This window comes from Talaromyces rugulosus, chromosome I (genome assembly GCF_013368755.1).
Source record: "Talaromyces rugulosus chromosome I, complete sequence".
Classification (NCBI taxonomy): Eukaryota; Fungi; Ascomycota; class Eurotiomycetes; order Eurotiales; family Trichocomaceae; genus Talaromyces; species Talaromyces rugulosus.
In genome coordinates, this window is record NC_049561.1 from 2,531,966 (window position 1) to 2,558,996 (window position 27,031).

Genomic DNA, 27,031 nt, shown 5'->3' on the forward strand with positions numbered 1-27,031 from the left:
AATTGAATGCATCCCATGTACTTTACTGCATATGCATAACCATTTTATCGGACAATTTTCTTTTTTTAATATATTGAAAAAGCTTGATTCGAGCAAATTACTCAAAATAAACACATGACAGGCGCCTGCACATAGCGGAACAAAAAATTGGTATCAATCTTAAAAGAGTCGAGACGAGACCATCAAAGCAGAGAAAAAACCCCTCCAGGTGAATAAATATAACCCAATAAAAAACGCCACCAATGTAGTACGAGGTTGAAACCTGGATTATGCCAGCACCTAAACAAAGAAAAAATAGTCGGTCGAGACGATCAAAACATAGAAAAGTTTTCAGTCGAGAAATCCAGTCGAGAAGATAATGCTGGAAGCGGTTCAAAGGAAAGAAAAAAAGGCAGGCTAGCCACGGTTGAGTTGTATCGTGTGAATCAAGAATAAATGGTCAATCCAGAAATCGCCAAGCACCGGAAACTCCATTCAAAAACCGGTCGTGAATCTATACGACGTCGAGAATATCAAGTACCCATAGACCGAGGGAGGACGAATCGGCGGTGATAAAATAGTAGAAAAGTCGGATGAGAAGAAGCCGTCGAATAGGGGGTGTTTAGAGACAGGCAAGAAAGTTGCGATGCGCGTTACCGGTGACCATCAGGACCCGAGTTTTCGCTTTCGCCTTGTTGTCTCGGATTAACCCATTGGGCAGCGTCTTGGTCTTGGGTGAGCGGTGTTTTGTGCTCGTCGCCACGGACCGGTCGCGATGCGCCGGGAAAGAGAGAGGTGATTTCTTTCGCCAGTGCAGACATGGTGAACATGCGCAGATCTCGCTCTTCCCGCTCGTCCTCCTTTCTCAGCCTCTGGTGTTCATGTTCGGGAAGCTTCTCTCTGCGTATCCTCCTGATCTCGTAAATTCCCCATAAAAGCACGTCTTCGGGGACTCGGTTTCTAGGTAGGCCGTGTTTGGCGGCATTGCGAACATAACGGCGGGTGACATCGGTGGCTCCGTCAATGGAAAAAGCGATGCAGTAGGAAAGTTTTCGACCCCAACCTGAGAATTTTTGTCAGTAAATTTCCATAAAAAAATATCATCTGTGGCAACAAAAACACACCTTCTGTGTAGAGTCGGGGCTGATCCCACACGCCTTCGCAGGCGTCGACATGCACCCATCTTCGCTGGTGTTCCGAGTACACCTCGGTCCAGACGTAATCCTCCGAGTTCCACACCCAGCGGACCCGGCTGCCCAATGCGCGGCAGAGCATGGTGAAGCAATTTGCCCACTCACCCACACGGCCGCACCGGGTTTGTAGAAGCTGCCAGACATCCGAGTATCTTGGGAATCGCTCCAACGCACCGCAACCAGCACACTTGTAGCCTTCAACTCGGGTAGCGCCTCTCGCGGTTTCATCTGGTGTCGGTGGGACCATTCCGTGGACGATCGTGGGCATGTAGCATCTAGAGCACTGTGGATTGTTGACCCAAGTGAAAAAGGACTTTTTGAACCACCTACAAGGTATTAGAGCTGGAGGCAGATTTGTGAACACCAAAAAAAAAAAAAAACTTACTTAAGTAAAGACTGGATGACGAAATCTTGATATCCCCATTGCGGCTTTTTCCCGACGCTGGCGCTCTGTGCCTGATGAATCTGGTGTTCGTCATCGGCCTCGGCGTACAGCCGGTCCAGCGGGATGGCCGTCAGAGCGTCGTCCAGCAGACCCGGGTTCTCGTATTTTGTCGGCGTCACTGAAAGCACGCGCAGGAGGTTGCAGAATTTAACGGAAACGGCATCTCGCGGTGGGTGAGGCATAATAGGCAATGGGCATGAGGTCGATCGTGGGGAGGTGGTAGCAGCAGCAAAGTGTGGCGATTGCGAAGGGGCTGGCGAGCTGGTGCGCGAGTCGCATCGTGATTGCAGCTGAAAGGCATTGAATTTCTTGCTGCGCATCAGGTTTTCGAATTCCTTGGAGAATTCAGTCACGTCGAAGTCGCCGGTCGAAACTGAAGCCCTAGGGGCCCGTTGTGGTTTGTTCGCCATTGGGTCGGATGCGCCAGGGCTGGCTGGGTCCACGACGCCGATGAATATGATTCTTCTCTTTTCTTTCTTGTGGCGAGTTCACGAGCAATGTCGTAAGAAGTTGAAGCGGAAAGAGCGAGCACAGCAAACGAGAGGTCGCCACTCTTAGCGCTAGGGGTGGCTGATGAATCCGGAGTCTCAGGTCTCGCACTCGCACTTGCAGTCGCAGTCTCGCACAGGGCGATGGCAGGTGTGGCAGAGACAACAGTTGTGGTTGATAAAGTCGGCCGGCGAGGAGAGAAGAGGGAAAGCAGCGAGCGCCTGGAAGTTTTCTAGTAGATCAGACGAGAGGAGCAACGTAAACCTCGACGTGGTTCGGTGGGTTGCGCCGTGGGCGGGCATTACGAAGCCTCCTCGTTCCTCCTTCCGGGCGGGTGCCAAGACCTAATTATAGCCTTTTATTTTTTATTCTTCTTCCACAACTATTATGCATTTGATGATTCTTATTGTCTTTATTTACTGGGCATTTTATTTCTTCCTTTTTCTTATTTTTTTTTTAAACATTTTCCCTCTATTTCCCTCCCTGTACATACAGAGATTCGCTGCAGATCCAAAGAGGCAAGACACGCAAGCCGTGAGAGCGTCGTCAGCGCGGGCTCGCCGCGGCCCAATCAGCAGGCGGGCCGCGCGTGTCCCGCCCCGACCGCCCAACAGCGGCTGCCTTAATCTTAATCTTATCCTTTTGTTTGCACTTCTTCTGTGTGTGTCTTTCATGTACTCAGTAGCCGGTTATTGTCACCGTTTATTAATTACATGACCAGCAAAGAGTTCGCAATGATAATTGTAAAACGGTCCACTAACTGATAACGTGCGATGCTACGGCGGATGCGTTGCCTCAAACTAGTCCTTTTTGGGTTAGCCGCATTAGCCGCGCTAGTCCGAATTGGAATTTATATTGTGAATGCGCCTTGGCGATCCTCCAATATATATGCTATTACTTCTCCTCGCATACAATAATAATATTGATATTGATATTGATATAATCCTATTTCTTCAGCAGCTGCTACATCTCATGTGGTTTTTAGTTGTACGCTTTCCTTATATTTACTATACAGCTTTTGAACCAACATCTTATACGTATACTATATCATTATAACTTTAATATAAACCAAGACTTGATAATAAGCGAGCTCCTGGTTAGTGCACCCTACTAACTCCCATTCGAGCTATACGAATCGAGCCGCACGGCTGACACGTCATGGTCGTACAGCTTACTTGCCAAGTAGCAACTATTTAGCCATGTCTAATCCTCCGCCCACGCGAGATGATTCCACGTCAGATCCACGAATCGAAGCCTTGGTTGATAACAGAGGTACAGACTAATTTTCATTCACAAAGGATACGCCGTATTATATTCATATGTGGTCTTTTGATCAAGTCAGGTCATTTTTAGGTGTGATTGACTACCTTTTAAGTATACCTAGTACCCTAAAAGCCACACATACATCCTAATAAAAAATTAATATTCAAATTCCGACACATCCAACCTATACTTTCCAAAATATTTACTGCTTACTAAAAAGTATGTACGTAGTGGGTATAAGCCCTTGAGAAAAAAACTTAAAAAACCGTCCCTGTGACTGTTGGCTCTTGGCTTCTTGGTTCAGAAACGGACGCGCAATCTTCAAAAATCAAGTGGGTCGCCAAGCCTCTTGGCAATCCACCTAGCGCGCAATCCCGCCGCGAGCGATGCTATTGGTTCTCTCTCACCTACAATTTGGAAATAAGAATATATGAAAAATATGTAGATAGTAGATACCTTGTTTGCCAATGTTCAGAGCACTACGTAAACATCAGACATAGTCTACTTTAGTCTATCACTGCCTACGTTTCTGCCCAAAGAAAATCCATGCTCACCACGTGGCACAAACGACGCATGATACGTATATGTGCGCGACATATTTCAACTAGATCTTAAAAGAGCGCATATAGTCACACTTTTATCGAACCGGTTGACGTATGTATATATGCATGCGCGTCATTGTTTGGTGATGCCATTTGTTACAACGGAGTATGTATGCAAAGTACATCAATTAATGCGATTATAGCAGATGTGTACGTCTAAATTCTAGTCCGGCAATCGACATATTTACTAGAGGTAATATGCTGGTATTATATATAGTATCGGAAAATATATCTCCTATCAATTTTTAAACCGATGCTAGTCAATGCATACTATATCTGACGTCATGCCACCCTGCTTCGTTAGTCGTCATAATCATAACCATCATTGTCGAATATACTACTCGTGAGCCGAGCAGCGAGACAGCTCGGCAACAAAAGACTGTCCCCAGAATGCACTGCAACAGAGTTAACGAGTCACACATAAACAACGGAAAAAAAAAAACGGAAAAAAACATACCTGGTGTACTTGGAAATATACTTCCACAGCTTCTGGTACTTGACCGCTCGCTGGTCCGGCTCCATAGACACCGCCTGGTGGTACGCCTTGGCCAAGTCCTCCGTGTTCCACGGATTCACCACCAGACTCCCATTCAGACTCTGCGCCGCGCCGGCAAACTCGGACAGAATCAGCACACCTTGCCGCTTCTGCTGGCTAGCAATGTACTCGAACGAGACTAGGTTCATGCCGTCCCGTGTCGACGACACCACGCACGCGTCAGACACGGCGTACAGCGCTAGCAGCTCGTCGAAATTGACCGACTTGTGCATGAAATGGATGGGCATGTAGTCCACCGTGCCTGCTCGTCATTAGAACACTGACGTAACGTCTGATAGGAGTAAAATGTTACCAAATCGCCCGTTGATACGCCCCACCAGTTCATTCACCACGGCCCGCAGATTCTGATACTCCTCGACATCTTGCCGACTAGGCACTGCAACCTGCACCAAAACAACCTTGCCAACCCACTCGGGGTGATTAGAAAGAAACACCTCAAACGCGTGCAGCTTCTGCGGGATTCCCTTGATGTAATCAAGCCGGTCAACGCTGACCATCAACTTCATGCCTTGGAACTTGGCCTCGAGGCTGGCGATGCGGCTTTGCACTTTGGGGGTTTTCAGACCATCGAGGAACTTTTCCGGGTCGATTCCGATAGGAAATGCTCCGACGGCCACGGATTGGCCGCCGAACTGCACGCTATTAGGTGTCGTGGCCAGGTTTCTTTTCTTCATATTAGCCAATATTTTATGTATGGTGAAAGGGCCACACACAAGAGATGGGAACAGCTACTCAGAAAATGGCGAGCGTAGTCAAAAGTGTGGAATCCGATAAGATCACAGTACAGCAGTCCCTTGAGGAGATCGGTCCGAACCGGTAGCACTCTGTAGATTTCACTGCTTGGGAACGGGGTATGCAAAAAGAAGCCAATCTTGATATTCTTCTTCCCGAGGGCCTGCAGTTGCATGCGCAGCATTTCAGGAAGCAGCATCAAGTGGTAGTCGTGTATCCATACCAAATCCCCATCCCGCGCCTCTTGCGCAATAGTCTGGGCAAACAGGGAGTTTGCTTCCTTGTACGAGTCCCAGGCTGCCTCGTCAAAGACAATCTCACCAGGATGGTAGTGCAAAAGTGGCCATAGAATAGAGTCTACCAATAGATAAGCATTGAGCACCAATGGCTTTACACGAAGTTAAACATCACGGACTTGAGAATCCATTGTAGTGGCGATCTGCCAGCTGGTCGTCGATAAACACTGGCACAGCCCCGTACTCCTCTCGCAGCCTCGTCTTGACCGTGTCGACTTCGTTTTCTGGAACCTCCAGACCGGGCCAGCCGTACCACTGAAAGGTCGTCGTTTTGGCTAGTCCACTCAGCCCCGTCACTAGGCCGCCAGACGACATGGAGAACTCATATTTGCCACCCTCTGACCGGCGGATTGTAATGGGGAGGCGATTCGACACCAGCAGCAGCCTGCCGCTATCCGGGGGTGTTTCTTCCGCTACTGCGGGCGACATGTTACTTATTTGTTCAGTTTTGTGCAACGTCAGTAGGAAAAAAAAAGATCAAAACAAAAGCTTTCCCTTAATAAAAGAGAAGGGTGCTGGTGCAAAACACCGTGTCGGCGAAAGGAATCGGCGAAATAAAGCTTGCGGTGACAGTTCGTGTGTTTGTGCCTGATGCGGGCCTCTGGTTGGCGGGGAGCAGGACGGACCGACACTGACGTCGCCACAGCCAGCTCCTTCTCCCTTTACACTCACTCACTGCATCATCCCATGACAACCACTGCTGTTGCAAATAGCTGCACACTGCAATTATCCGGTTTCTCTAGGCTAAGAGGGGAGTTCAAAAACTCGATCACTATAGCCATTGTGCAACCAAGTCCCAGGCTGTCGACTGTCGCGGAACCTCTCGAGTGACGTCTCGACCGACGTCTCGAGTAACATCCCAATCGTCTCACATGCAATCGCCGGTTAGCTACAGCTCAAAAGCCTCCTCTAGGCCATTATTGGCTGTGACGCGCTTCATGGCTATAGCCTACAGACTATAGCATTGCTAAACATACCACATTCCGTCGCAGACCTGGTGGACTCGGGTCGCAATGGGACTGCGTTTTCATTGTCGCTCATGAGTGCCCTTGAGCGGTAGAAGTGACTAGAGCATAGAATCGGTCAATTTGATTTATCATTTTTCGATCGAATATAGACATTTTAGGGGTAGCAGCCATGACTCTCTACGTGGCTTCCCTGTGAGTATACGCTCGGTCCACATTAGTGCTAATGCTGACTGACGTGCGCGGTAGTTTTCTTCCCTATACAATAGACTTTGAGGCAGACACAGCTCGCACTAGCCCACCAGATGACCCCGACACGGTAGTGATCGAGGGTCGCCTAGCGGATCTGCATCGCCAGGCGCGCGCAAGAGCGCTTTCATTGACCCCCGGCGCTATTACAGAAGATGAAAAAATCTTCAAACCATTCTACGCATCACGGTCCGTGGCAGATGACCCTCACCGACCTGCGCCGACCGAAGTGCCCGTCGAGTCTTGGGGATCAAGCAGAAAATTCAACCAGCCGCTGTCCAAGGCCACCAATTATCCGGGCTCTTCCATTCTTAGTGGTCCCGCTGTCTCTGACGAGAAGCTAACTCAGGTCGATTACTCTGATTCGGAGGACAGTACTCGACGAGTCATACTATCCGACGTTGATTGGATTATAAAATCAGCCGTGCAAGGCAATGGGGGGTTGCGGAATGCCATCAACGCAGCCGTCAGAGAAGATATTGTCCAGGATAAGGTCTGGGTTGGCACGCTGGGCATGCCCACAGACTTGTTGAAGGATCATATTCGTGCCAGCATTGCGAATCGGCTAGAGGAGGAATACGATTCGCTGGCAGTGTTTGTTACGGATAGTGAATTTGAAGGACACTACTTTCATTACTGTCGAAACATCCTCCATCCGGCCTTCCACTACCAAATGCAAGAAAGCCCGCGAAACAAGGACTACGATGAGCATTCATGGAACCAGTACGTCAAGCTCAACGAGCACTTTGCCGATGCCATTGCGAGCAAGTGGAAACCAGGGGACCGCATCTGGATTCACGACTATCATCTCATGCTTCTTCCCGGTCTGCTCCGACGTAGGCTTGGTGACGCCGAAATTGGATTCTTCATGCACACTGCGTTTCCTTCTTCAGAGGTCTTTCGATGCCTGACTCATCGAGAGGCCTTGCTGGAAGGGCTCCTGGGAGCCAGTCTCATTGGTTTACAAACTGGCGAGTATGTGTATCACTTCCTTCATACCTGCACCAGGATATTGGGATTAGAGGTGCCTGCGGAGGGTATTCGTTTGCCGGACCGGATTATTCCCGTCAAGGCGTTTCCCATGGGCGTCGACAATGCTTCGTTGGACACCCAGAGAAATTCTCAAGAAGTGAAGAATTGGGAGGTCAAAATCAGCGAAAAGTACAAAGGAAAGCGGCTGATCGTGGCTCGAGATCGACTCGACGCTGCAGGCGGTATCAAGCAGAAACTCCTAGCGTACGAGCAGTTTCTGAAACGGTATCCTGAGTGGAGAGAAAGCGTAGGTTGACATCAATACGAGCCCAAGTTTAATATTAACTAACGAGAACAGGTCGTGCTGGTCCAGGTTGCATCGTCTGCATCCGAGGCGACAGACCTCGAGGCAGTGGTATCCAAGATTGCAATGAAAATCAACTCGAATTATTCGACATTGACGCACCAACCGCTGGTACTACTAAAGCAGGACATTTCATTTGCGCAGTTCCTTGCCCTGATGTCGGTTGCAGAGATATTCATGATCACCAGTCTTCGCGAAGGCATGAATCTGTCGGGCCACGACTTTGTCTTGTGCCAAGATGGGAACTCGGGAGTTCCGCAAAAGTACGGGTCTCTGATATTGAGTGAATTCACCGGCAGCGCCTCGATCTGGAGCAAACACGAGCTGGTTGTGAATCCGTGGGATTATGCTCAGTGTGCTGATGCCATTAACAAAGTGCTGGTCATGTCGCCTCAGCATAGGAAAGAGAATTGGATGTTTTTGATGGGCAGGATGGCGCGGAACACGGCCTCAATGTGGTGCAGATCGTACCTGGCATGCCTCCGGCAAGCCTACGAAATAGAATCATCAAGAGACTCTACAGTGACTCTACTCTCGAGCGACGCTGTGCGAGAAAAATACAACTCGTCGACGCGGAGGATGTTTATCCTAGACGAGCATACGATTTTTGCCGCAGCCGAGAATGGCTTGTCTAAACTTGCCTCGTTGAAATACCTCTCGTCAAACCCGCAGAATACCGTCTATCTCACCAGCTCACAAACGCCAAAACAACTCGAGTCGTCTCTTGCCAGTCTTCTTCCAGATACTGGGCTAATTGCCGAAAACGGTGCCTTCTTACGAGAACCGGGACAAATAGAATGGCAAACCCTAGTCAGCGAGACAGACACACCGGACTGGCGCTGGGGTGTGCACAAGCTAATGCGATTCTATCGAGAGCGTACGGAAGGCACCTCGATCGAACAGCGCCAATTCTCACTAATATTCCACTCGCACGACGCACCAGACCGCGAACTCGCGCTGCGTCATTCGTCCGAACTGACGGATCAAATCAACGGCTCGCGAGGGAACGCACCGATCCGGGCAGTCATGAGGGACGATGCAGTAACTGTGGAACTTACGAGCATAAGCCTTGCTGCAGCAGCAGACCTAGCTTTTCGTGCTACTATTACTAGTGGGCTTGATTTCCTGGTGCTTTGCGGCGTCGATGAGCCGGTGTTTCGGTGGGCAAGCCAGATTGGGCGCAAGGGCGTAGTCAGTGTGGCGAGGGTGTCGATTGACGAGCTCGCTGGGCTGATTGGCGATATTACCAGTTGACCATTTTCAAATAGAATAGATGAGAATAATAATCAAACTGTTGTGGTTATTAAACTTTCCCGATGGGGCAATTGTCTACGGTACTTCTACGATACATGACCTATGAAATATGTCAATCTTAAAATTACCACTTTACCAAAAAGGGACCTCGTCATTGAGGATTCTGGTGTGTTTGTTCATATTCTTCACGTTTTTACTAAATTATGCATGTTATGCTATGTGATTTGATTCGCTCGGACACTTCTAACTACAAAACCTACGTGCATTGTGCTGACAAATTGCGTATTTGTATGCGCTGATTGGGCAATACCTCGGCACATAGTCGTGCCGGTACAGTAGTGCGTACCGTGGTAACGTGGTAACGTAGAAGTACTAGATAATAGCTTATAAATCAAATAGATTGTGGTGGCATACGTGAAAGTTTATTATGATGAGTATTATTGTGCAATTTGTGGTTTTTACCTCGGTGGAAACGGCGGGAATGATCTTGGCAATTATTAATCATTTAGTGTATAAGTAGCGTAGCTTGTCCCCTCAATTTAAACCTGCATATCATATCAATTGCTTCACTTGAAATACATACATATATATATAAATATAAAAAAGTCCAAAATGGCCCTCTTCAAACCCCTGCAGGTCGGCCGCGTCGAGCTGGCGCACCGCATCGCCATGGCTCCGCTCACGCGCTTCCGCGCGGACGAAAACCACGTGCCCATTTTGCCCATGGTACAGGACTACTACACGCAGCGCGCCTCGGTGCCCGGAACCCTGCTCGTCACCGAAGCCACCCTGATCAGTGCGCAAAGCGGCACATATGCCAATATCCCCGGAATCTACACGCGCGAGCAAATCGATGCATGGCGCAAAGTCACGGATAGCGTGCATTCCAAGGGTTCCTATATCTACTTGCAAATCTGGGCTCTGGGCCGGACGGCGAACCTCGAGTTACTGAAAAAGGAGACTGGCCGTGACGATATCGAGCTTGTGAGCAGTAGCAATATAGCACTGGGCCAAAACTCTACGCCGAAACCGCTCACAGAGGCCGAGATTGAGCAGTATATCAAGGATTTTGCAACCGCTGCCAAGGATGCTGTTGAACTTGCTGGGTTTGATGGTGTCGAGATTCACGGTGCAAATGGATACTTGATTGATCAATTCACCAAGGAAGTCGCCAACAAACGCACTGATCGCTGGGGCGGCAGTATCGAGAACCGCTCACGTTTCGCGCTGGAGATTATCAAGGCTGTTACTGACGCTATTGGTGCTGACCGTACGGGAATCAGGTTTAGTCCCTATGGCGATTTTCAAGGAATGCACATCGATGACCCCAAGCCGCAATACACTTATCTAGCTCAGCAGCTTGCAAAGTTTAAGCTCGCATATGTGCACCTGGTTGAGGCGCGGTCGCAAGGATTTGATATTATCGACACCCCGGACTCACTCGATTTCTTCCTCGATGCTTACAACAAGGCATCCCCGGTGCTTCTTGCCGGTGGCTACGATGCCAAAAACACGGCTGATGCGATTGAAGAACGCCACAAAAGGGGTCAGGACAACATTGTTGTCGCCTTTGGTCGCTGGTTTATATCGAACCCGGATCTGCCGTTTAAAATCCAACGGGGTATTGAGTTTACGCCGTATGTGCGCGATACGTTTTATTTGCCTCAGGTTGAGACTGGGTTGACGGATTATCCGTTTAGTGAGGAGTTTGTTGCGCAGAACCCGGTGGCTATCAAGGCCAAGGCGTGATATGCTTTTTTTGTTGTTCCTTGCATCTAGATATCAAATGCATTTTGTTAAGTAGCCTATATAATGCAATCAATAGAGTACACATCATCTTACACATGTTCTACACACGCAATTATTAATAATAATTAATGCTCAGTCCAAGTCATCCTATTCATAACAGTATCCTAACATCAATGCAGTCCGGCCAGACTATAAACAGTGGACCAACAGACAACTCCCATACGCCTATCCAACCATGCTTCGTAATCAAGAGACCGTCCGAACTAACAGTAATAACAATAAATAATAATAATAATAATAAACTAATTCTCCTTGGCTTCCTCCTGTGACACTAACGTTGGCGCAATACGTCGCTTCTTGGGCGGCTTCTCCAGCTCGGGGACACCCTTGGCATCAGCCTTGGTGTCCTCCTTTTCGGATTCACTGGCTGCGCCAATATCCCGCTTGCCCAGGACTGTGCTGCTGAACGAGCTAGTCGCGCTGTGAGACACCCCCGGCATTGGGGTTTGCGGCGGTGTTGTCAGAGGGAGGCTCTGTGGCTGCGATGAGTTGGTGGCGGTCACCAGTGGCACCGAGCCAAGAGTTGGCGTTGGATTGTTGACGACATTGCCAGTAGTCTGTGTGTTTGGGCTAGGCTTGGACAGCGAAGGGGATGCACTCGCCGCCGGTAGAGGCGTGCTATTCGATGATGAGCTGGCCGAGGCTGTTGGCACAGTCGACGTATAGAGCTGGCCCAGTTCGCCAGGAGCAAAAGAAAGCGTCGAGCAGAAGCCGTCCGACGAGCTCATAACTAACGTGAGACCATCCGAGGACCTATCCAAGTTAGCGAATTGAATAAGACACAAGTAAATGAAACATACCAGGTGAGATCGGTAAAGGTAGCATAATGAAGGTTGCTGACCACGCAGAGTGGCGTTTGCTGCTGCGTGTCGTAAATCAGCACCGCATCCTGCGTCGCAACTGCATACACTACGCGGTACGGCAGCGCAAAGGCCGAGTTGGCCGATGCGTCACTTTCTGGTTTTGGAGACGCACTCGTCTTTGAATCCCGGGGAGGATCCATTGATGGGTTACTGGTGATATTGGCGCTGACAACCGGGTCGGGCAAGGCCGGGAACGACTCGTCGCCAGACGATGTGTCGATGGTAAGATGGTTTGTCGGTCGAGACCCCTGTCGGAGGGTGTAGTAAATCGGAGAAAATCTCACGGCCACGGACGGTTTCTTGTGTCCTGGTAGATGCGCAATGGGCGGCTTATTAAACCCGGCTCGCGTGTAGATATAAACTGTGTTAGTCACATCCTCGCTTGCTTTGGTCGGGTCGCTCGTTGACGAATGCGTGGTCTTGTACTGGCCAGCCGGCGTCAACAGCAGACTGCCATCGGGAGAAAAAGTTAATCGCCGGAAAAACGAGGTGAACGATTCATTAGCATAAAGATTTGAATTCCGCACTCCCAGTCCTCCGAACAAACTCGGCGACGAAACCTCCATAGGCTTCACGGCCGGCAGTGGCAGAGAAGGTGCAGGCGAAGCAGATCGACGAATCGACGGGGACGACCCAAAGGACGAACGACGACTGTGTGATACCGGTGGAGGATCCATCGGGAGCGTCATTGTCTTGGGCGTTCCCGGAGTAGACGGGGCCGGAGAGGCAATCGACATGGCGCTGGTAGCTGGTTGAGTCTTGGTCTCTGGCGGAGCAGGACTGCTCGCGGGAATTCGACGTGCGGGGAGATCCATCTTGAGAAACTTGCCATGAGTGGTCAAGGAAAAGTGGCCATCCTTGGTCTTTAGGCTGTAGATATGCACAGAGCGATCCGACGACTGGGTAGCTACAAATTCATTCTGGGGATCCCACGCCACGCCTTGGACGTAGTGCGAGTGCTCGGCGATCTGACGAACCATTTGTCCTGTGCAAGTTAGCATGCAAAAATCGAGAGAAATCGAGAGAAAATCCTACCAGTTTGAGCATTGTAAATGCGGGCGACGTTGTCCATGCTTCCCGTGATGAAAAAGACGCCATCTGGAGACCAGGCCAAATCGTATATTTCGGCTCCGGATGAGCGGCACATGTGCTTGACTCGCCAGCTCTCCTTGTCATCGGCGTGTTCTTCTCCTAATGCAGTCATGCCCAGTTCGGACGGGCCGGACGGCACCCATAAGAGAACATTTCCATCGTCTCCTGCCGATGCCAGCATCTCACCTGTATGTTTGTTAGCGAGGAGATACACATCGAACAAAGACAAGACTAGAAGGACCTTTTGGAGAAAACCGGACAACATTGACGGCCTGTGTATGCTTTACCAAAGCACTCAAATAACTTATTTTTGGTTCCTCGCCAGAGCTATCGACTTTCCAAAGCTGTATCACTGTCAGACGGAGATTCGAAGAGGGGGGGAAATTCGAAGGAGGGCGTTCATACTCGGACATTATTATCGCTGCGGGGCACGTCAGATAAATAAACAGCAATTTAGATATTAAAAAAAAAAAGGGGGGGGGGGGGGGAGACTCACTTTCCCGCAGTTGCGAGTCGTCCCTTGCCATGGGGATCAAAATGTACAGAATAGATGGGGGCGTTGTCGTTGTGCCAGGCGATAAGCACCGGAGTGGCTTTCATGGCGTCTGGTGACGATACAGTGCTCCGGAGAGCACTGCTGGGGGGAAACGCAATTGGGCTGACAATGCAGCAGCCAGGAAATTTTCGAACAGAGCTTGTTTTAGTGATTTGCAGCGATTGCCGTGGATGCAGTGATTGCAAGCGGTGGTGGATTCGAGGATAGAGAAACCGGGTCAGCCAGGAGGCCGAGGGATAACGAACGAATCAATCAATGAGTCGGGGAATCAATCGATAGGTGTTGATTAGATCAATGGATCAATGGGTGGAACGGGCGTGTTATCGAGTGCAGACCGGCACGCAAAGACGACAAGAAGAGGAGTCGCAAGAGTGGTGTTGGGGATAATAATCATCATACCCATTATTACCATGCCAGCAATCGTCGCAGCGGGCCCGCGCCGCCCGCCGTAGCCAGCCCGCGCGCGTTATTACCATTGAACGCGCGCGCGCTGAGAGTGAGACCCTTGTCCATCGCTAGGCCGCAACGGGCATCATTACCGGAATTGCTCGACGACTCGCCCCCATCGACTACTACGCACTTGGCGACTTGTTATGTTACGGACCTGCAGTCATGCAGCTCGCAAAACCGGCCGGCCGTGTTATTCGGTGTGATTCGCTCCTAGCATTTGCCCTGGTGAGTTGCTGGCTGCAAACTGCCAAGTGCCAACGCATTGTGGCGTGCATTAGACGATAACAGGAGCTGAGCTATCTGATGGATAATAACAAATATTGGATATGTACCATTGCTCAACGCCAGAAACTATAAAATAATGCTCTATTATTGTACATCAAAGGTTGGATTGAAACCTAGGTAATCCACTTGCCAATCGTCTCGCCAAACCACCCCTTGGCCCTCTCCTGTCTCCTCGCGCGGGCCTCTTGCTGCTTCTGCACAAACGGCATTGCCTCGTCCGCATACGCCCTATTCTGCTCAATCTCGGCATTGACCGATCGAATCGCTAGTTCGCGTTCGTGCGGCGTGAGGTCTTTGAGCGGTGTGTGCGGCGTGTAGCCCTCGGGGAGCTTTTCGCCGCCGGGGACAACTACCATATCCTTCTGGTCATTTTGATTCCCACTGTCGGCGCTGTGAATAATATGTGAGGGAACTGGCCGAGCTTCTGGTCGGAAAAGAGAGGTGATTGGAGGCGGCTCTCGCCCGGCAGCGCGTGCCTCGGCCGCACGCTGCTCGTAGTCGAGCATCTGGTGATAGAGCTTGTCGGCGTGCAGCTGGATGCGCTCTTCTTTGTGAGCGTCCCAATCGGTCGACGCCGCATATCCAAGGGCTTGCAAAAATTTCTACACAATCAGTATTAGTCTTAGCCGTAGTATCACAGAGGGGAAAAGAAAAAGACGCACAGCTTGTGTAGTATAGCACCGCGAGAACTTCCTATTCTCGTCGCCACACATGGTCGCCTTTGCCTTGACCAGACTCCACCAGTCGCCCTTGTGAAAGCAGGTCATTAGCGACTCATGTTCCAGCGCGCAGTTCTCCATGGCCGCGTCGTGCACGGTATCCTTGCGGTTCTTGAATGCATTGATGGCGCGCTCAGCGGCCGCCTGTGGTTGTGCGCCCTCGATGTCGGCCAGCGGCTTGTACGTTTTCCACAGGTGTGCATATCGGCCGTCTGGGAATTGTGAAGCGGCGGGGACGGGGTTTTCTGTTGATGATGAGGAGGAGGAGGAGGAGGAGGAGGAAGCGGAGGGGTTATGTGTTGTTTGTGATTCGTTTGCTGCTAGTCGAGATGCTGAAGATGTCGTTGTGTAGGGAGCTGGCTTTTCTTGTTGCAGATAGTCTCGCAGTTCAGGATCGAGCTTCTTGGTGGGATCGCTCGGCGTCGAGCTGCCCCAGAACCAGCCCATTGCGTTGAAGTATATGTCGATATAGTCGAGCACTCGTGATATAAAATCTGTTGTAGAGTTATATCGAATATCAAGTTTTGCGGCAATCGCAGCGAAATCCCGCGCCAAGCCGTCTCGCCGCCGTCTAATCAGCGTCGATCGCGCCTGCCCGTCCATGCTCTGTTACCAGCGCGTGAATGCGCGACCAACTCCAACTGGAGAGTCATCATACAGAAAATGGCATCAAGTGAGATTTTTTCTAACAACTATTTATTTTGTGTCCAAGCTAATTATTGCAATAGGCCGAGAAGAGCGGTTGCAGATGCGCCAGCGCGGTGCTGGGTAAGCTTCCCCGCGCGTCGACAAGAAACAACAACAACTAACAAAAGGTTGTCTAGCACGCGCAAGATTCAAGAAGTTGATTTTGGCTTCTCGTTTGGGTCGCCGGGTGCCGCTGCTTCTGCGGCTGGAGATCAGAGCACGGCAGAAATTACAAATAGCATTGATCAAGTCGTGCAGCAGTCGGAGCCGGAGCAGACACAGACAGAGACGCAGACGCAAACACCGCCACAAGCCAGAAATGAAACAGCTACAACAGCGCAGAGTCCGCGGAGTCAACCGCGAAGCGCACGAGCAAAACAGACGCCGAGGTTGTCGGCGGGACACGCCGCTGCAGATCAAGAACAAGGCCGAAGTAGCAAGCGCAGGAAAATCGGTGGGTGTTGGTGTCGGCGCTGAGTCGCGTTCGTGTGCTGATAACTATTAGATTCCAGAAATGACGACTCGAATGATTCTCCCGGTACTCGAAACGAACCTGTCGCGACTACGAATGGAGTGCCAACTTTGAACGAAGGCCGCCAGACAGAAAGTACAGATATAGCCGAGACTACGAATGCAGAGACTGAAAAAAGCAGTTCCATGACGACAAATGAAAACGCAAACCCACCTACTCCTACAGAAGAGCCTGAAGCCAGTGCGAAACCCAAGCGTGGAAGGCGCAAGTCGAGCGCGCCAAAGGTTGCTCAGCCTGCAACTGAAGAAGCCATCGAGGAATCGCCCAGCACGCGCGACCTCCAAAATAATACTCCCATTAAAAAAACGCGTGGACGCCGGAAGACAGACAACACGCAACCAGTCGAGTCGAATGAGCCTACAAGGAGTCGGCGAGACAAGCAGCCAGCTGACGATCCAGCTGAGAATGAGGAAGCTCAGCCGGAACCCAAACGAAAGCGCAGAGCGCCTGCTAGCCAAGTTACTACGACTGCCGATACTAGTCCGAAAGAAACAGTGTCGGCAACGAGATCAAAGAGAAAGCAACAACCACCGCGAGCTGCTGAACCCGAACCTGTCGATGCAGATGAAGACGAGCCAGCGCAACCGAAGCGCAAGCGCAGAAAATCGGTGAAAAACAACGCCGATAAAGAACTAGAGCTAGAGCAAGAGCAAGAGGAAGAGGAAGAAGAAGAGGTAGAACCAGAACCAGAACCAGCACAAACGAGGAAACGAAAAGGCAAACAAAAAGCATCCGAAGTTCCCGCGCAAGAAGAGTCAGCGGCACCAGCAAGGAGACAACACGATCAATCGCAAGACCAGCAAGACCAACCAGAACCAAACCAGACAGCCGAATCAGCACAACCACCGAAACGTCGCCGCGGCAGACCGTCTGCAGCCAGCGAGCCCAGCACGAGGCGCAGCAGACCGTCGAGCGAGGACGGAGGCGAGCGGCGGCGCGAAGGCACTGTGGCTATTAAAGTCCACCGTCTGGCCGACACCAGCGCTCTCGAAGCGACAGCACCAGACTCGGACGCGTCGTCTAATGAAGTCTCAACGGACGAACTAGACACGCGCAAGACATTCCCGCGGCGCGCTGGGGTCAACGCTGCCGATGTGCTGGCCCAGATCTGCCAGGAGATTGTCGACAAGCACCTGGCAGGGCTGGCCAACAGCGTGGCCAATGAATCAAACCAGACGAAACGCGGCGAGGCCGGGCGGCAGCGCAAGGCGGTTGAAGCATACGGCAGCCAGCTCCAAGGGCGGCTATTTGAGCTAAGCGAGCTCCTCGAGAGCAACTTTGCGCTAGGCGTGAAGTTAAAGAAGGCCAAGCGCGAGACGACTGAGATGCGCAACCGCCTGCTCGAGGTGCGGCGACAGCGACACGAGGTAGCCCTACGCATGGATGCGGTGCGGCAGAAGCATGGTGCCGAGGAGAGCGCCAAAATGGTTTGTCTTTGTTTCTACAAGTATATTCTACAACGTACTAACTACGAGCAGTCGCGCAACGCAATCAACAACTCCCTACACAAACTCGAGTCAACGCTGGAACGCAGCCGAACGCGTCCAGGCGAGAGTGTCGACGACGACGACGACAACCACGACAATGGCATAGCTGGCCTCGAGTTCACACTGCGAACAGTAGTTGAGGATGTGAGCTCAGCAGCAGAGGGCTCGCACGGCGGGCTGCTCGGCCAGATCCGCGCCTTTAACGCGCAGCTGGAGACGACGGGGAGAGCGCTAGGTTTGTAGAAAGTCAAAAGGATTCGGAGACTAGTTTAGTCGATGTGTTTGAAGAAGCCGTGCTAGTTACATCTGATGATATAATTGTCAGACACGCACTCCAGTCGACTCCAGCCAGTCGACTCCAGCACTGAAGTAATGGAGTATAGAAGTCTGACAAGTTCGAATAGACACGATGATCATGCGGCCACACGATTGCCGATCTGGGTAGCTTCTGCTCTCTGTTAGTTACTTAGTCTATATCCTTCGTAAAACAGTGATCGAACTTTTCATCATGTAGTGTACTTGGTACTTGGTACTAGTTAGTGGAAATATTACTGTTGAGTGTACGTATTACTTGTCTGGTAGTGCGGGGAATCATCCTAAATCCGGGGGGGTTTTTTTTTAATAAACTATTTTAATTTTAACTAGATACATTATATAGATAACAAGAGGGTATCAGCGCGGTCCACGCGGCGGGGTCAACATTTTGAAATATTATGTAAAAAATAGCTCAAAGACTAACAAATCATATAGTAAACCACATGGAGATATTAAAAATTACTTTAGAATTGGATTTAAATAGAAAATCATTGATGGTTCAAATACTAAGAATTACATATCAATCGATATAGAAAATTACTGAACAAGGTTTGAAAATACTTCGATGTTTGTTATATATTATAGCTTAAAGCTTCGTTAGAATTAGATTAAAATAGAAAGTAGCTTAAAAACTAAGAAATTATATAGTAAGCTGTTTAAAAGTATTTAGAATTAGACTATTTATAAAATGGCCGGAACCGCTCTCAAACATATTAGAATAGACAGAGGTAAGCAGTATATAATTGTATAGAGAAATATGGGTTCAACCTCGATACAGAATAAATCGCTTCAGATTTTCTCATCCCTGCGAGATCTCCAGCTTCTTAGGCCTCGTCTGAATAGCTACAATCTAGCTGTGATAGGAAATATAAAACTAGGCGTGGGAAGTGTATAAAAAAAAAGTGATATACCACCTGCAAGGCGATTTCACATAATTCCGTGGCTTCCAGGAAATCCAGTCTTGGCCCAATTAGGCATGACGCTTAGGGTTGTTAGCCCCCCCTAACGTTCTTCCTTGACGACATCAATGTCTTAGCATCACTATAGAATTAGAATTAGATTAAAATAGAAAATAGCTTAGATACTAAAGAATGATGTAGTAAACTGCTTGGAGATATTTAAAATCACTTTAGAATCGCATGACAGCATGCCACAGTAAGCGCCACGTAACTCCCCCACTTAGAAACGTTGGTCCATATGATCCCTACTTAGAAACATCCTGCAGCAAGCGTCTGTCAGGCATATTTACAGCTGGCATATTGAAAGTACGACTAGTAATCAGGCCACAGTGGCCTGGTTCTCAAGGGCCCTTATAAGCCGCCTGAGCCTCACAGATTCTGCCGGCCAGCCTGTATTTCCTGCCAAATAAATCATATGTATGTAAATAGTACTTCTTAACTTTTTTTTTTTTTTTGAAATAGTGCTACTACTGCACAGGAGATGTCACGGACATGTGTTTAGTTTTTCTTGGAGGAAGACCATTGTCATATCCTTGTTGTGTAAGACGCTACAAGGGAAAACTTTGTACTATTTTATCCGTGTTAGGCTAGCTGCATGAAGGCTAGTTCGTAGGAATATGTAACAGTCCATACAGGATATCTCGGGCAGTAATTCAAGGTTGCGGTCATTGGATACGTTTAACTGGAATGGCTGGCTGGACACCCTAGATGACCTTTCATAACCCTTCTAGCCGCTTATTAAAGAGAGCGAAATCCATCGCGCTCCGCCTGCTCTGAAAAACATCAAACTATACAAAGCAACTTCTGTACAGTACCTTTCTCGACCTATCTCCTATGACGACAAGCGACATCGGCCAGCTCTGGTCGAAGGCACTAGAGGATTATAAGGACGAAACAAATATTAACCTAGAGGACAAACATGACATCTTCAAAGGAGTTCGTATTCGCTGGGGGAAAGAAGAAGTCGTAGACGCTGCGGAGCCTGTTAGGGGGCCAGGACAGCCTCAGAAGAAGCTGGCGGATCTCGCTCAGTATCTCATAGAAGAATCCACGCAATTCAAGAAGGCGAGACATGACAACAAAAAATTGGATAAGGCTCGAAGCCTCATATTCAGGATGGCAAACCCTCTGAAGTTACTGGCAACTACTGCTAGCAATTCAGCAGACGCAGCTTGTCCCGCTGCGCCGGTCATCTTAGTAGTCTTCACAGAAATCATTGGAGCGTGTGTCAAGGTGAGTGAGCAGTTCGACTCCATCGAAGGCCTCTACTTAGTGATACACTCTTTCGTGGACCGACTCCAATTGTTAGAGGGAAGCTTGCCGGCAAAACCAGTCTACCAAAAGCAAGTGACAATGACGTTCAGCGCCATCTTGAAATTTTGCGGCAAGACACATACGTATATGACAGGCACTGGTACAGGACGGCATCTCCACCGGATGAAGACGTGGTTTAAAGCCCTAATAAACGGAAAAGACCCAGTCCTAAAGGCTACGTACGACGAAGTCATACGTTGTATCGCAGGCTTGGATTCGGCCACCATCATGGTGACGCTAACTTCAGTCATTGATATGAAAACTAATCTCAACAACCAACGCACACTAATCGAGGAGACACTTGGGGGAATAAGTAGCATCGTCATCTCCACAGAAAAAAACCATCACAAGATGGAGCAGCGAGAAAAAGATGACAACAAGTTCCAGCAGGAAGCCCTTCGTCTACTCCGCCGTCTGGATAGCCCAGCGAATGTGGACCCTATGGAGCGGAAATCCCAGGCCCTTGAAATCGTCACGCAGGTACTGGCGGTCGGTGTAGAGAACCTTGTTCAGCAACGCTTGAAGGAGTTGGAGCAGTCGTACGTTGCGCACACGTTCGACTGGATCACAGATACAGAGGGTTACCGTTCTTTCATGTCAAAGGACGTTAGAATTCTCTTTATCAGAGGTGATTCTGGCATGGGAAAGAGCATGTTCTCGTACTACTTTTACGACACGCTGTTGAAATATTTCGAACACGATGCCGCGACGTCAGTCGCATATTTCCCATTCGACGACGAGGTTGAGAGCCTACAGTCTGTCAAGAATATGCTCTGCTATTGCGCTGCTCAAGTTGCCAGGAAGGATTCTACATACGTGGACGAAATATTGGGAGTCATTCGGCGCGACTCGAACGCGGATTATCGCGGCGAAAACTGCTGGGAAAGACTCTTTGGAGGGAGATTTAACTGGAGACAGAGGAGGCTTGTCATGATCTTGGATGGCTTCGACCAGCTGCCGGAAGAAGAGCAGAGTGGCTTGATAACGTACTTGACAGACGCTACCTTACAGCTATCGAAAGAGAAGCAGACAACAAAGTTGAGAAAGGACTTAGAAGAAGCTGTCTCGGACAAACTGTCGGAAGAGCAAAAAACACAGTTGGTGAACGAATTTGTGGAAGAGCTTTCGGGCACAACATCGGAGAAGGAGCGAACACAACTGGTGATCGAATTTGTGAAAAAGCTCCCGAACGCAACATCAGAAGAAAAGCAAAAGTTGACCAAGTGTTTTCCAGACACTCTGTCGAGAAAGTTGTCAATCCAATTCATTCTAACCGCAACACCTAAACCACAACTGGACAGTCTAGAAGCCACTATGATTGACTTGAATCAGGAGAGGATAACCGACTTGGATCGGAAGAGGATGCGCAAAGAAATGCGCAAAGACATCAGGGAGGTCGCTCAGGCGCGTGTAGAGACCCTCCCGAAGCTTTCGACGTTTCGACGAGGCATGAAAACGAGAATCGTTCAGCTGATGGATGAGAATGCAGACAGTACGTTTCTGATAGTCACTAGCTCTGCTTGCATATAACACAAATATACTAATGCCATAGGCTTCCTCTATGTTGATCATACACTCCGCCGATTCAACCAGATTGGGAGTGCTTCGGTTATTTCCAATTCGCTTGGCTCATGGCCCGACAATACGATTGAGCTGTGCAATAAGCTGTTCCTAGAATGCCTGGATGGTGAAACTGAAGCCTACAAAACGGCGCTCACACGGCTGTTTTGTTGGCTGGCTTACTCTAAACGACTGAGTCTAGGCGCTGCGGCTCGGCTTCTAGCCCTAAGCAGGCCACCTACTCCGGAGCGGGTCATCGAGCAGGAGGTAGATGGGAGACTTTCGAGGTGAGAAAAAGCCGGAGCGGAATATAATGCCAAGGGAGAAAGCTAACTGTGCTGGCAGAGTTTTCTCTGTCCTGGACCATTACGACGAAAACGACCATGATATCTATACCACCGACGACGACACCCAGAGCCACCACGAAAGCGGGACGAGCTCTGAGAAGGTTAAAGGCCTTCTTGGATTTCGAGAGCGTTCTTTCAAAACCTACTTCCGCGAGCTCTTCGAACAACACCCCGCAGACCGCTATCCTGGCCTCTCGAAACATGATGTCTACGTCATGATGTTCGAGATGTCAGCAGATATCCTGGTAATGCACCCAACGGCGGGAGCGGACGGTGTATACAACGATGCAGAAGAAGAACTCATTTCATATGCATCAAAGTCGTTCCTCGAATATCTGCTCGCCCTGCAGGACGTGAGCGCCGAGGAAGTAGGGCCCGTTTTAAACCGTCTTTTGAGAGCGCTGGCGAATGACAACGGAGCCTTAACCAAACTAGAGGATATTGTTGACCCATACGAGGACCACGGGCCTTACAGCATCTTTGGAGTAGATGTGAAAGAGCCATTGAAGGTATTGAAGAAGCTTGCAGGGCTAGCTCCTAATATCACCCAGACAGCCGAGGACAACACACTATTTGAAGGTATCGAGTGGGCCAAGACAAATCTTGGAGATGGACATGTCGTTCTGAAGAACATCGCTTTGAAACACATTAACAACTGGTTTGAGGCTGAGGACGCCCCTTTGGCTTTCACCTCCTTTCGGTTCGCCCATCAAGCACTCTGCGACCTTAGTGCGGTATATTTCACCGACTTGACTGCGAGGGCGAGAACCGATTCTTTATTAAATAAGCTAGGCATAACCGAGGACATCAATGCAGGGTCAGTCGAAGGAGTTGTTAAGTTTTGGTTCGCCCATCAGGTACTCTGTGAACTGAGTACGGAATGTTTCACCGACTTGATTCCGACTGCGAGAACCGATTCTTTATTAAAGAAGCTAGGCATAAACAAGGACATCACTGCACGGTCAGTCGAAGGAGATGCTAATTTTTGGTTCACCCATCAGGAACTCTGCGACCTGAGTGCGGATTGTTTCACCGACTTTATTGCGAGTTCGGGAAACGATTCTTTATTGGAGAAGCTAGATATAACCAAGGACATCACTGCAGAGTCGGCCGAAGAAGCTCCTAAGTTTCGGTTCCAAAAGCGCATTGCGCATATACATAAACAGATTTCCCTAGTTTTATTCTTCGTGGACAATCCCAGCAAAGCATTGAATCATGCCCAACTAGGATTAGGTAAAGCTGAATCTCCCGAGGACAAATTCCAACTGAGCTACAGAATTGCCCGCACAAAGTTCTCGGTTTGGAAACACATCTTCAAACCGGAGGACAAGTCTTTTATTGAACTAGAGGCAGCTCACAAGAGTTACTCACTTGTCGATGCCAACGAAAATGGCGTGTCTACTTTTGATGTGGCGGAAGTCAATGATGACGTGTCTGATCTTGATATAGCGAAAGTCCGCGTGTCTGCTATTGATGCGGCTATCGAAGTCAAAAGACTTTTCGAGAATGCTCTAGGTATACATAAACCAAAGATAGAGAAATTGGATTCCGATCTTATGTTTACCGTCAACGGAGCTTATCAGATGAAGGCCTTACTCGAGACGCTGACTGTATCCCGGGAGACTGCGAATGCTGTCGAAAGCATGGCCAAGGCGATGGAAGTGAGGACTTCGGATACTTATGTCCGCTTCTTCAACAACCTCATCGAAGGATTTTCAGAGAAGAGAATGTGGCGGGAAATCAATGAGCTGCTAGAAATATTGTACAACGATAATCCGTTCGAGGATGGCTTATGGGAAATAACCCACAGGGCTATTCAGAGGGCAGCAAAAGCAGGAAAGCCCGAGGACCGCGATAGGGTCAAGAGACTCTATCAACAGGCCACCCCCAGCCAATTGGACGGAGCAGAGTCCAAAATACTGGAGATATCGCTGTGGTTTGCCAAGTTTCAATGGCTAGTCCTAAATGATCCGGCGCCAGCTAAAAAGCTGACCCAGAGGATCTTCAACGTCAGTCGTGACGGCCTGCAATGGGTTGGAGAATCCAGCAGGCAACTTGCCGATATTCTAACTGAGGAATTCCGCACATCGTGTGACCCAAACGGCAAGCAGAAAACGTTGAAGGAAATGGAAGAGCTCATCGAGGTCACTAAACAGCGACACGGGCCAGAGTTTCAAGCAGAGCGGGCACACACGCGCATTCCCCTAGCAATTATGCGACAAAAGATGGGACCAGCCGATATATTCTTCAAAGATCTGAAAGATACCTTTGACGGCTGTCTTAAGGCACTGAAAGATGATCGGTCCGACAACGATCCGTTTAGCTTTCGTATGCTTGCGAAAACGCTGTCCCTCGTTCCCAACATGAACAAGGAGTTTGCTAAAGTTTCCCTTTCTTGCCAATTCTCTATTGTTGACAGAGATCTATACGAAAAGGAACAGGAGGAGCAGAAGGACAATGACAACAAAGATACGTATTGGAGTATCCAATGTCACTCGTGCGGGAAGTCGACAAGTGGTTTCGAGGATACGAAGTATTACCTATGTTATTACTGCGCGAACTGCGACCTATGCGGTGAGTGCTACGAACGCCGGAAAACCGAGGAACTACCGGCGGATTGGATCCAGGTCTGCCCCATTGGCCACGATCACATTGAGGCACCAGTCGATGAGTGGGATGGAATACATTCTGGTTGCATAAAGTACGGCGGCAAGAAGATTCGATTTGAAGATTGGCTGGAAACGCTGAAGATGGAGTGGAAAAAATGCTGGGACCAATATTGGCAGTGAAGGAAGGAATTCGACTTTGGCCATTTAGTGAGAATGAATTTGGAAGCTTTACAACACCATATTTCGGATATGTTGCCATCTTGTTACGGAGGGAGCTAGCCAATGGTTTATAGTGGCATATTTTCAACAAATTACCACAAATTTAAGGATTAAAAATGAAGATAATTCAATTATTCAATTTTTATACTAAACTCGACGTTTTTCAAAAAATATAATTCTCGTATAATTACTCAGAGCTATTAATTTAATATATGCATTGTACATTGAGTCATAACTAACGAGACACCATGAGTTTTCTCAACTCTCAATTAACAAACGGTGATATTTGGAGATGTTGTGAATTTCTTATGCCTCTCTGTTCATTGGTGTATAACTTTATCGCTGAAGATGGGTAGTAAACTCCATCCAGACCTGGCACAACTATCTTGAAAGCTATGCGCAATTGTTCAGCAGCAGTCTGTGACGCATCCTGACAGCAATTGGCGTGCATCTTCAAGCACCACCCACATTACAGTGTTCATGGAATATAGCCATTCGGGTTGGTAATCTTAGGCACCTTAGATATAGTGGACTCTTTTTCCGAGCTTGGTAAGCAGGATAACTATGAAACTAGGTCTCTCCCAGCGTACAATGCATTCCATAGTCATCTATAGTACTAGTTGACAGTCCAGAAGTTTCACGTCCTTGGCGACCGGTAATGAGAACTATTGCTTTGTTCCAGTCGATGTTATACTGCCGCAGTCATGGCGGCGTTCATTGGAATAGTATCTCCAGAAGCAGTATTTACAGATGAACCGAGTACACGCGAAGATCCTCAGCAGTGACATCATCGAAATCAAGAACAGGTCAGGCAGGACATCCTAATTATTAGCTATGCACAAAGCATTCTACCACACAGGATGGCGTCGATCGGAGCCAAAAATGGGTTCGTCGGCGCAAATCCAACGCTTCAATGAGTAATAGTTTTAGTATGGGCGGCAGCGCCGGCAACCATTTTCCTTTGCTGTTACATCCCCCGCAACTCGTCACTCAACAACAAATCGGCAAGTGACTCGGTTAGATATTTGGCCGATCTGATTGGCAATAATAATACCTACTAAAAAAAAATAGACTATGGCCGATTGATAGTTCGCGGTCTGCCCCAAAAGTTTGGTCGCCACTTAGTAAGTATAGGGTTTGCTTCCGTTGCCCCGGATTTATTTCAATTTTATGCGAAATTTGGTAGGAGGTTCAGATGTTCCATGGTTCGGGGAGTCGAATATTGAGATTTGTATTGCCTATGTATTGTGTATGTATTGTGCATGTATTTGGTGCATATCTGATGTATCATTGATACCGGTTGACATGTACTTTTATGCCAGCTGGCGTGCATGGTACTAACTACATTTATACTAAATATAAATGCATATGTACAGCGCATGTTATTAGGTATCATATATACGTACGTAATAGTACTATATATATACATATATTACAGCTACATCAGCTAGATAGAACCTATGTACAGTAAGTACATGTAGTGCTACATCAACTCACACATGTACCTCCAGTCCCATCCCCTCGTGGCAGCGCGAGTTACCAAGTACAACAACCATGTACATATTATTAGTACATGTACAGGCCGTCGTGTCACACGGCTACTACCATTTCTAACACGGAGTTGTTTTAAATATATTAATCATTTTAATTTAATCACAAAAGACCTTGTCTGTGCCACATTCTAGGCTGAATGGCACTTGAATAGGCTAAAAACGAAACGTTTTGAACTTTGATCCCTGACAATACGAAATTGCGGTGTCCACTTGCAAAGAGGCTCGAACCTTGATCGGCAAGAAAATAAAAAAAATAGGACAAAAGTAACAAAGAAAAATAAGACAATGATAATTGTTTTTTATTTATCCATGTACA

General features: G+C 48.7%; 8 protein-coding genes across 8 annotated transcripts; 4 read left to right on the top strand and 4 right to left on the bottom strand.

The window, feature by feature from the left end:
- Nucleotides 1-632: 632 nt before the first annotated feature.
- Nucleotides 633-2,027, bottom strand: TRUGW13939_00859 (uncharacterized protein; the record flags this gene model as incomplete). Its single annotated transcript, XM_035484065.1, has 3 exons — nt 633-1,042; nt 1,104-1,498; nt 1,558-2,027. The coding sequence occupies 3 exons, from the start codon at nt 2,025-2,027 to the stop codon at nt 633-635; spliced, it is 1,275 nt and encodes a 424-aa protein (XP_035339958.1).
- A 2,281-nt stretch (nt 2,028-4,308) lies between these two features.
- TRUGW13939_00860 (uncharacterized protein) lies at nt 4,309-5,984 on the bottom strand (the record flags this gene model as incomplete). Its single annotated transcript, XM_035484066.1, has 5 exons — nt 4,309-4,366; nt 4,429-4,768; nt 4,820-5,190; nt 5,241-5,616; nt 5,675-5,984. 5 exons carry the CDS (start codon nt 5,982-5,984, stop codon nt 4,309-4,311), a joined length of 1,455 nt encoding a protein of 484 aa, XP_035339959.1.
- A 708-nt stretch (nt 5,985-6,692) lies between these two features.
- Nucleotides 6,693-9,359, top strand: TRUGW13939_00861 (uncharacterized protein; the record flags this gene model as incomplete). The annotated part of the gene is made up of 3 exons (XM_035484067.1): nt 6,693-6,715; nt 6,770-8,048; nt 8,100-9,359. 3 exons carry the CDS (start codon nt 6,693-6,695, stop codon nt 9,357-9,359), a joined length of 2,562 nt encoding a protein of 853 aa, XP_035339960.1.
- Nucleotides 9,360-9,971: 612 nt separating this feature from the next.
- Nucleotides 9,972-11,108, top strand: TRUGW13939_00862 (uncharacterized protein; the record flags this gene model as incomplete). The annotated part of the gene is made up of 1 exon (XM_035484068.1): nt 9,972-11,108. The coding sequence occupies one exon, from the start codon at nt 9,972-9,974 to the stop codon at nt 11,106-11,108; it is 1,137 nt and encodes a 378-aa protein (XP_035339961.1).
- A 302-nt stretch (nt 11,109-11,410) lies between these two features.
- Nucleotides 11,411-13,723, bottom strand: TRUGW13939_00863 (uncharacterized protein; the record flags this gene model as incomplete). The annotated part of the gene is made up of 6 exons (XM_035484069.1): nt 11,411-11,921; nt 11,969-13,016; nt 13,067-13,309; nt 13,365-13,467; nt 13,529-13,544; nt 13,620-13,723. 6 exons carry the CDS (start codon nt 13,721-13,723, stop codon nt 11,411-11,413), a joined length of 2,025 nt encoding a protein of 674 aa, XP_035339962.1.
- An 804-nt stretch (nt 13,724-14,527) lies between these two features.
- Nucleotides 14,528-15,736, bottom strand: TRUGW13939_00864 (uncharacterized protein; the record flags this gene model as incomplete). The annotated part of the gene is made up of 2 exons (XM_035484070.1): nt 14,528-15,016; nt 15,077-15,736. The coding sequence occupies 2 exons, from the start codon at nt 15,734-15,736 to the stop codon at nt 14,528-14,530; spliced, it is 1,149 nt and encodes a 382-aa protein (XP_035339963.1).
- A 60-nt stretch (nt 15,737-15,796) lies between these two features.
- TRUGW13939_00865 (uncharacterized protein) lies at nt 15,797-18,082 on the top strand (the record flags this gene model as incomplete). The annotated part of the gene is made up of 5 exons (XM_035484071.1): nt 15,797-15,806; nt 15,862-15,901; nt 15,958-16,274; nt 16,326-17,779; nt 17,831-18,082. 5 exons carry the CDS (start codon nt 15,797-15,799, stop codon nt 18,080-18,082), a joined length of 2,073 nt encoding a protein of 690 aa, XP_035339964.1.
- Nucleotides 18,083-19,947: 1,865 nt separating this feature from the next.
- TRUGW13939_00866 (uncharacterized protein) lies at nt 19,948-25,123 on the top strand (the record flags this gene model as incomplete). Its single annotated transcript, XM_035484072.1, has 3 exons — nt 19,948-21,919; nt 21,980-22,274; nt 22,333-25,123. 3 exons carry the CDS (start codon nt 19,948-19,950, stop codon nt 25,121-25,123), a joined length of 5,058 nt encoding a protein of 1,685 aa, XP_035339965.1.
- Nucleotides 25,124-27,031: the final 1,908 nt, after the last annotated feature.